At 38.0% G+C, this 10,600-nt stretch overlaps 1 protein-coding gene across 1 annotated transcript in view; it reads right to left on the bottom strand.

The window, feature by feature from the left end:
• Positions 1-1,381: 1,381 nt before the first annotated feature.
• LOC121390103 (small cardioactive peptides-like) overlaps positions 1,382-10,600 on the bottom strand; it is a 52,444-nt gene continuing 43,225 nt past the window's right edge. Inside the window, exons 3-4 of the mRNA XM_041521824.1 lie at positions 5,309-5,530; positions 1,382-2,110 (exon numbers count right to left, since the gene is read on the bottom strand). Of these exons, the coding sequence (XP_041377758.1) occupies positions 2,060-2,110; positions 5,309-5,530 (273 nt within the window). The 3' untranslated portion in view covers positions 1,382-2,059. The remainder of the gene's footprint in view (positions 2,111-5,308; positions 5,531-10,600) is intronic.

The following is a 10,600-nucleotide window of genomic DNA, read 5'->3' as shown; positions in this document are numbered from 1 at the left end:
TCCGGGACGAGCGCCCCAATTTTTACTCCTGTCACGGGGATCCAATAATACCCGTAACTGAATAAAACACAATTATCCAAATATCTCTCCTAACTGTATATCTATTAGATCTCTCTGTATCAGGCAGTCTATACCCGAGTGGCTCGGCTCCAGGTATGTCAGAGATAAGATCTTATATAAATATATGTATATATAGCACGTTTAGTTCACTAGAAAACACAACAAAACACAATACACTTTGGAATCTGTATTAACCTTAAGCTGACAAATATATTTGCCGCAGTTAATGGTTTACAACAACAATAATAATAACAACCCAGAACTAATCACTTAATTAGTTAATCACTAGGTGTCTAGTTTACACAATATTCTAATCACTTCACCGTGATACAACACACACACGTGTGATAATTGAGAAACGCTTCCAGGGGAACTTAATTAATAAAGGAATTACAACTCTATTCCTAACTGGTTAATTTTTGATTAACCCGTAACTACTCATTCAGTAACCTTGTAATACAGACTTAATACTGGTACCTATCACAATAAAGACAATAACCTACAGTTTACCTAGGTCCTCTAGGATGACTGGCTAAGCTTTAATAATTTTAGAACAGTGAAGCCTACAATTTACTTTGTCAGTTTACTGGAAACACTGTCTAAATAATATTGGTATAATACAGTATTAAAATATTAAAAGTCACATAAATCACATCAAGGTTATACAACAGAGCAGAAAAATATATTTACCACGTCCGGACTGAACTTATATAGATCGTTCAGTGGACGACGTCCGTTTCCCCTGGATACTACCAATGTTTCTCCCCGATATATCTAAAATCCTAGCTATTTATTATAAAATCCCAGAGACAGCGAATATCGCCTGGGGGCACAACGCGGCACCTCACCTATCATGTGAATTTTCCCCAACTCCCAGAGACGGTATTTTTCCTTAGATGGCCAGACTTACTGTCGCCTAGTTCGCCAAAAATCACGGTCGTAAAACCGCACTCGCGGAGGTATTACGTAACTACTGGCCGCATGACCTCCACACCTGGTCTGGGTGTGTATTGGGAACAGCTCGACCACCATCGCTCAGGGTTATTGCGTAACCACGCCGCACACGACCCTCTGAAACAATTAACATCGCCACAGGCGAAAAAAAAAAAGAGCATGTTCCGTCACAACACTTAAGGTGATCTTAGGGCTAAGATCACTTCGTGGAACAGGGCCCTGGCTATTTATTGCGGTTTTGTCATTCAGATTTATATCTGATACTGACATTACAAAGTGAACCCCAACCCCACAAGCCAACTCCCACCCCCTAAAAAACAACAACAACAACAACAACAACAAAAATAAACAAACAAAAACAACAGCGTAATTTTGGATCACGTGCTTTATTAATATATTGTTGTTTATACAAAGAATAAACTGGCTAATGTTTTTGAATCACACTTTTCGGATTTCACATTGTAATGAAAATGCAAATGAGTAGATACGTCACCATGTTAAAAAAACTATGACGCCACCAGGTCAAAACAATAACACCGCTATAATCAAAGCGATGGCGTCACTGTGTCCAAACATTGACGCCAACATATGAAAGCAATGGCGTCATAACAATCAAATCAGCGATAATAATCGAATTAATGACGTCGCATGTGAAACAATGACGTCACAATGACGTCACATGTAAAAACAATGACGTCGCAATAATCAAATCAGTGGCGTCACCACATGAAAATGATTATGTCACCACACTCAAAGCGACGAAGTCACGATGTCAACGCAATGACATATTTGAAGAAAAAAAATGGAATGCTACCAGGATACAATTATTCTACCAAGTAGGCAACAGGTACATGTCTTCTATTGCAACCTTCTGTCTGTGCGTCGATGCTGATCTCAGAAATGGCTGACAGTAATGAAGTATGAGATGACCAATGAAATAACCGAAGAAAGGGCAGGGTGAACCGAACCGAAAATGTCATGTGCTGTTTTCTGCGGCGGTGTGAGAGAGGGGGGTACACTTCCTAATAAGGATATATCTTTGTATTCACTTCCGCAACAATTCCTTCAATTTTCCAATGACATTTTTACTGATTTCCTGAAACACAAAACAAAAACGGAAGATACACATTAGTAATGAATATATGCATCTGCAAGTCTGTTTTTGTTTATGTGTCTGTTGTTTATCTGTCTGCCTATCTGCCTGTTTGCTTGTATGTTTGTCTGTCTGTTTGTCTGTGTCTGTCTGTCTGTCTGTCTGTGTGTAAGCATCTGGATGTAGTCTATACGATGTCTTTACGATGGACATGCGTTTTATCCCGGGTCACATTCTCTAATTGTTTTTTGTTTTTTGTGTTTTTTGTGCCGTTCTAACCAGTGCCCAATGACTGGTATGTCAAAGGCCGTGGTAAGTGCTCTCATGTATGCGACAAAGTCCCGGGGTTTCTGCCAGAAGGTATGTAGGGGAAAATTACGTACCCTAAAATCTTGGAAATTAATGGATATATTATTAAAAACTTTTGTAAAATAATTGCTGTTTAAAATATTCCAAATTCCAAACATTTCAAACTCATAAACACCTAGTAAGGGATATTATTGTACGGGGAAGGGGGGGGGGGGTAGGGGGGGCACGCACACACACACACACACACACACACACACACACGCACTCACACACACACACACACATGGGTGGGGGGGGATATGATTCATCAAGATATAAACGAAAAAACCAATCAGACTGCCGTAAAGTGTATAGACGAAAAGAAAATTTAATTATATATATATATATATATATATATATATATATATATATATATATGTATATGTATATGTCTCTCTCTCTCTCTCTCTCTCTCTCTCTCTCTCTCTCTCTCTCTCTCTCTCTCTCTCTCTCTCTCTCTCTCTCTGTATACATACATACATACATGTGCCAGTACGTCATTGAATATATGTATGTTTAAGTCAAAACCCGACATACATACAATAGAGATATTCAAAATATAAAAATACATACATACATACATACATACATGTATAAATATATAAAAACCATCACTGCTGCTAAAAAGTGATCCTACCCCCTCTGTCGGTTCCTACGCCAGTGCACTGTCATATTTTTTTAGAACATGATGGTTCTCAATGCTCTTGAAATAACTGCGTAGATAGAAACAGCTTCGAAATAGAGTACAAATGATTCTTTGTTTCAGCGCCATACCGATTTACATAAATAATGCAACACATTTCTATCGCAGTAAATAAAACAAATGGCCACCCGCGAGGATTATGTTCGTAAATGTGTATCCATGCACATGTTTTATCAGATTTTGCGAAGACCAGAATTACTACATTATTTATATCTCAGTGTGATGAAATGCATTTGTTTTAATTTACAAATGGGCTGCAAATGCTTTTTAAAAATATTTATTTTACAACCCCTGCAGCGTAAAGGCATTGGATGCATGATCTTTTATGTTTATATTTACACGATTCCATAACAGCTAGAAGTAAACAACATGAGACAAATCACCGTAGGCCTGAGCCCCCAAGATCAGCCTCTGCCGTCGCGCCGACGTGTACCGTGCGATCGAATCGTACTTTATTCTACCTTTCTACACGATCAGACATTTATCCAAAAACATTGTTGGATATGCCAGGTCATATGTCCACACTTGTTCACGCTTGTATAACTTTCTGTCTACACGATGCAACATTCTTGGACTTTTGTCCACATTTTTGTTTTTTGACGTTTGTTTACAATAATAAATAAAAGAGTCAAAAAGTAAATTGGAGAAAAAATATGATAATGTAAATATTCTTACTTACTTTTTTTTTTTGAAGAACAAAAACGTTAAGATTAATAAATATGTAATCAACTGTTCAAATAACTTATAATTTTAGTAAAGTTAAGCATGGCATGGCGAATTTTATAATGGTTCCCAACCAGTTAACAGGAATTTGCAGTGTGTAGGGAACCCTACATGTTGGGAAAAGCAATGTTTTTACATATAGCAATTAATTGAATATCTGATTGGTTATAAGTGGGGACAAGCGGCAACATTTGTCCAAAAGAAGAAGCATGCGGCTAATTTTTGCAACATGTTGCAGGTTGTAACATGTTCTAAAATACTTTTAAAGGGACATACTCTAGTTTTTAAACACTAAGGCATATTTTTCACTGTTAGAGCCGTTTATGATCACGAAAATCAAACATTACTTATATGTTATTGTTTAGATTATCTATTTCCGTACAACCGAAGTGTTTCTGGTTATCCTGGTGTTTCTAATACCACAAAATGCATTTTTTTATATTTAAAAAACCACACGTGCGTCTGAAAAGTAACTGTTACGGAGTCGCGTTTTATTTTATTTTAATGGTATTTCAACGTCACAGTCTCTTGTTTTACTTTGTTGTATCCAAATTTGTTACAAGTTTGTAAATTAACCAAACTTAGTGCCCATTTTTACGGGTTGAAACTAGGGTCTAGGTGAAAAATATGCCGTAGCGTTTGAAAACTAGGGTCTGTCTCTTTAATAATTTTCATTACTTGGTGGTGAGACCATGCTTTCTCCTTTTTGTGTTGATGCTACCATTTTGAATATCATGCAATGTAGAACGTTGGTCACATGGCATAGCTAAAGTATCTGATTGGTTATAAGTGGGGACAAGCGGCAACATTTGTCCAAAAGATGAAGCATGCGGCTAATTTTTGCAACATGTTGCAGGTTGTCCCGCCTTGTCCAACTTTGTTGTAAAAGCGGTCTACACGGTCATACCTTTGTTGCTAGTGGAGGCATTTGTCCCGGCTTGTCCAACAATGTGTTTGGACAAATGCCTTAAAGGGACATACCCTAGTTTTTTAACACTGTGGCATATTTTTGACTATTAGAGCATACTTTACTTAGATTTTATTGTTTAGATTATCCATTTCCGTACATTCGAAGTGTTTTTGGTCATCCTGGTGTTTTTAATACCACAAAATACATTTCTCATATTTTTTAACAACGCACGTGCGTTTGAGAAGTAACAGTTTTTGTCTATTTTTAAAGGGTAGTTTAGCGTTTCAAAGTCGCAGACTCATGTTTCACTCAATTGTAACTTTATCCAAACGCGTTACAGGTTTGTAGATTAATTAAACTTAGTGTGCATTTTTGTGGGCTGAAACTAGGGTCTGTCCCTTTAAATACGTTCCGAGTTTTGTAGGGGCGACAAATCGCATGAGACAAGTCGGTGCGATTAATCGCACAGTGTGAATGCCCCTTTAAGATAAACGAGAAATATACGAAAACCAAATACCTGATGTGAACCTGTCGGTATGCACATGGAATAATAGACTCCATTTGGTTTCCTCTTTACGATTTCCTTCAAGCCGAAACAGCACACGTCCGATTGACATATATTGTGCATTTCCGATTTGTCGTTCTCGTCAAGCCATTCGTTCTTGAGTCCCACTTGACAGCAGTCACTTCCGGCCGCCGAAACGTGAGCCCGCCCCAGTCTCGGAAATGCTAAATAACTCTACAAATAGAAACAAAATACAATTTTTAAAGAATATATATATATATATAATTTTTGGTTTGTCTGTGTTATACATTAATACAATCTTATAATTATAAACGGCGAAATAATAATAATATAATAATAATAATAATAATAATAATGTATACATATATGTATGTATGTGTATATATATATATATATATATATATATATATATATATATATATATATATATATATATATGTGTGTGTGTGTGTGTGTGTGTGCGCGCGCGCGCACACGTGTGTGTGTGTGTGTGTGTGTGTGTGTGTGTGTGTGTGTGTGTGAATACTAGTGGTGTGTGGCTAGAACAGCGTACTTTAAACTTTCCTGAGTTTGCTGCATTGTAAGATGTTTCCAAAAAATAAAATATTTCTACGATTAAACTTATATATTAAATATATTGTCTTGTTTAGAATATAAGTGTCTGTATATTCAATGTGTTTTTGGCCGTCTCAATATTTGTAAGAAGCCCAAACTGGATTTTGTCTTCAAATAATTTTGTACGTACGGAAAAATATTTTTTAGAAAATAAAATGAAATTTAACCTAGTACAAATATTATAACAATCAGAAACACGTTTAATATACAGCCACTAATATTTTATGCATAAAAATATATTTGATATGTAGTTACAATCGTTAAAAAGTCTCTGTTAGTCGATAACATTTTAAAAACTGCAGCAAACTTAGGAATGTCACTTTAATTGGATATAAGCACGAAAATAAATTTTACCACTGGCCTAGTACATCCCGTCCCTATGACGACGAGATGTACACAGGTGCACGGGAAAGATGCGGAGTGATTAATTTTGAACAACAAAACGTTCTGTTCGGATCTGATCATTCAAAATGGAGGTCTTCAGAGAATTAAATGTAGCAGGATTCAATAATTGCGGATGACTCTGATTAATAAATAAAATCATCTAACCAAAGGACACAGCTGGCGTATCAAAAGCCGTGGTACGTACAAAGTCTGGTCTCTCTCTCTTGGGCAGATATTTTCAGTGGCTATTAGGAACATCGTCAGAACTTTCACTAACAAGGGTGGACTGTTGGGGGGTGGGGGGTGGGGGTGGGTGTCCAATGACGTACATCCCTCCGGAAAATTACGAAAAAAAACCACCTCTTAGTTTATATAAACATAACTTTGTGTGTATTTAGAGAAGAATTAATATTATTGTGTCCACATTGATTTTGTTATTTTTTGTTTCTTCTGCTATCAAGGTTTTTGTTTTTGGTTAGGTACGGCCCTAGGCCCAGTTTCACAAAACATCGTAAGCCAAGTTTTGCACGTAAGCGTAAATCTGCGACTAAACCACAATTCGTATTGCTATTAACTCTACAACAGCTGTAGTTTGAAAAACACATATTTAATTTTATTTTGTCCTTACAAGACTCCGTCTTCCGTAATGATGTAATGTCCTGTGGGGGCGGGACGTAGTCCAGTGTTAAAGCGCTCGCCTGATGCGCGATCGGTTTAAGATCGATTACCTGTCCCTGGGCCCATTGAGCTATTTCTCGTTCCAGCCAGTACACCCCGACTGGCATATCAAAGGCCGTGGTATGTGCTGTCCTGTCTGTGGGATAGTGCATATAAAAGATCTCTTGCTCGTAGCGGGTTTACTCACTAAGACTATATGTCAGAATTACCAAATGTTTGACATCCAATAGTCGATGATTAATATATCAATGCTCTAGTGGGTTTTTTTTTTTTAAATAGCAACTTGAATAAGACTTACTATAACTGTGTCCCAGTGTTTTTCTTCTGCTATCAGTTTTTATAGATTAGTTACGTCCCTGGTCGTAAAACCCCCCACAACATATAAGGCCACTACACCATCTTATTTATTCGTCACCGACCATTTACATATGTCTTGATCAGAATGCGGTGTTCATGCTAGACGTGCTTGAACCTCAGAAAATATTAATATTGACCAAGGCAGCACGGCTGAATTGGTTAAAGAGATAGATTTATCAGTTTACTTCTGTCCCAAAACATACAAAAATATATTAAAAAGTTTGTTTTTGTTTAACGACATCACTAGAGCACATTGATTAATTAATCATCGGCTATTGGATGTCAAACATTTGGTAAGTTTGACATGTAGTCTTAGAGAGGAAACCCGTTACATTTTTTCAATTAGTAGCAAGGGATCTTTTATATGCAATTTCTCACAGACAGGAAAGCATATTCCACGGCCTTTGACCAGTTGTAGTGCATTGGTTGGAACGAGAGAAAAAAAATCAGTTGAATGAATCCACCGAGGTTGTCCTATTCTGCAATGCAAGCATCTCAGAATGTCAAACATTTGGTAATTTTAACATTTAGTCTTAGAGAGGAAACCCGCTACATTTTTCCATTAGTAGCAAGAGATCGTTTATATGCACCATCCCACAGGCATGATAGAACATACCACGGCCTTTGATATACCAGTCGTGGTGCACTGGCTGGAACGAGAAAAAAGCCCAATGGATCCAAACCAAACCGACCGCGCATCAAGCGAGCGCTTTACCACTGGGCTATGTCCCGCCCCATCACACAGAAATATAAGAATCCACCATATGCGGCCATGTGAGATAGAAAAGCTACGTCCGAAGTCGCGGAAATTTCCATCTGGGACGAGACTTGGCGAGACTTGCCGAGACCCAGGGTCGAAATTTCCACCACTGAGAGTGTAGTCTGTCCATTCGACATGTCCCGCGTATGATGGATTCTTATATTCTCAAATATCATCTAATTAATTTTCTTTAAACAGCCACATGTGTTAAAAATCCACATTTACCATTTCATTCAAATTTCATAACAAATAACACACACATACACCAGCTAATGCTAGTGTTGAAAACACAGATGACTTACAGGTAAGGACATGCATGCACGTGGTCATTTACGCGCATGCACACGGACATAAATAAACACACACACACACACACACACACACACACACACACACACACACACACACACACAGACACACGCACGCGCGCGCGCATTCAAATTTGAAAGTGGCTTCTGACAATGTAATCAACACATATTCAACACAAGATAAACAAACAGTACTCTTCATATGCCAAAATACGCACGCACGCGCACGCACACGTATACACACACGCACACACACAAAGATAACCATACGCACAAAGACGAAAATTTCAAAGGTGCTTTTTGGTAACCCAAACACATTTTCAACACGAAACATACAAAACATTCACTTGACAAACGGACAGACGAATACACAACCAGACACACGTACAGACGAATACACACGTGGTAAACACACTGTGTGGTAAACAGACTGTGTGGTAATTGACAATTCATGACAAAAAGAACACATTGTAATAACCCTCCAAGATGCTGGTCATGGAAACGACGGAGTGTTGTTGACAAACACGTCATTTGATATAGATAGAATGACAGACAGAGAGACAGACAGACACAGAGAGAGAGAGAGAGAGAGAGAGAGAGAGAGAGAGAGAGAGAGAGAGAGAGAGAGAGAGAGAGAGAGAGAGAGAGAGAGAGAGAGAGAGAGAGAGAGAGAGGGAGAGAGAGAGAGACAGAGAGAGAGATGGATAGATAGATATATATTTAGATAGATAGATAGACAGACAGATAAATATATAGATAGACAGACAAATAGATAGGTAGGTAGATAGATAGATAGATAGATAGATATAGATAGATAGATAGATAGATATACAAACAGACAACAACCCCCCCCCCCAAAAAAAAAAGAAGACAAAAAAGACCAATAACAAAACAATTATTTAAAAAACACACAACCCCTCACCAACAAAAAACAACCAAAGCCCCCCCCCCCACCCCCCCACACAACTACCCCAAAAGGTTAAACAAATATTTGTGCCATAAAGAAAAATGGAGAACCATTCACTTTTGACACTTGTAAAATACGAGTACGCCATACAATAATACACATGTGTTCACACAGATGTAGTTAGAAGACCACAACACTCTTCGTCTTGTTTACCAGTGGCTGACGATGCTGGTAAAATACACAATATCCATCAATGCACCATTTTGCCTGTTAGTAAAAACTGTACACTGTGCTTGGTGAAAAAAAAATGACAATACATGTAATCACAAAACATCTACTTTGCTAAAGGCTGAATCCATGTACCTGAATTTGTGAACAGTGTGACGAACGCATTAGTCTTTCTGATATTTATTAAATCGAATTCCACAATTGAATTTGAAAACTTAATAGAAGGTCTCACTACACAGTTTCTTGACGGGTTAGAGTTAATTCATTATGGCTATAGATCAGGCCCCGTGTTTATTTCAACTTATTTTCGTGCTTATATTCAAATAAGGTTCAAGCACGCTGCCCTGGGCACACACCTCAGCTATCTGAGCTGTCTGTCCAGGACAGTGGGTTAGTTGTTAGTTGTTAGTTGTTAGCGGTTAGTGGAAGAAAACAGGGAGCAGTGGGCTTATACCTACGCACTGGGCCCTTAAGAACTCGCTTTGGGTAAGAGCCGGTACCGTGTTGCGAACCCTGTACCTACCAGCCTTATGTCCGATGGCTTAACCATTATATCACCGTTTTTATAAATCTTGAGAGTCTAGTCTCAAATATTTGACGAGGTAACAAACATGTAGTTTGTCTGACGTTGTCATGACCGTAAAGTTTTAAGACTTAAGTCTTGACCTTAATCGTTTTATAAGCACGGGTAGAGATATCGGTAATTTAAACACGTTGTAGTTAATATGCAATTTGATAGTCAAAAAGGCGGAAATAGCCAGGAATGGTTTACATGGCTAAATTACTAAGGTTGGTGCATTTAAACAAATAGCTTCAATGTGGAAATGTTTCTGTGTAGTGAGACCTAAAAGTTAAACCAATAGAATGCACTAGAGGTGAGTTCAGGGGGCGAGCGATCGCGGTCTCTGGCTAGACTTGTTTTTTGCGCCTAATGTGTAATATATGTGATGTGACAGAAGACAATAGTACCAGTCAATTGTTCGCGAGCGCTCGGCCTTCTGAACGCACTGGTGAAATGATTGTACAGCCTTTACAAATTAGGACGT

This window comes from Gigantopelta aegis, chromosome 15 (genome assembly GCF_016097555.1).
Source record: "Gigantopelta aegis isolate Gae_Host chromosome 15, Gae_host_genome, whole genome shotgun sequence".
In the NCBI taxonomy this organism is placed as follows: Eukaryota; Metazoa; Mollusca; class Gastropoda; order Neomphalida; family Peltospiridae; genus Gigantopelta; species Gigantopelta aegis.
The sequence above is the reverse complement of the archived record's forward strand: the minus strand, read 5'-3'. Positions and strand labels throughout refer to the sequence as shown.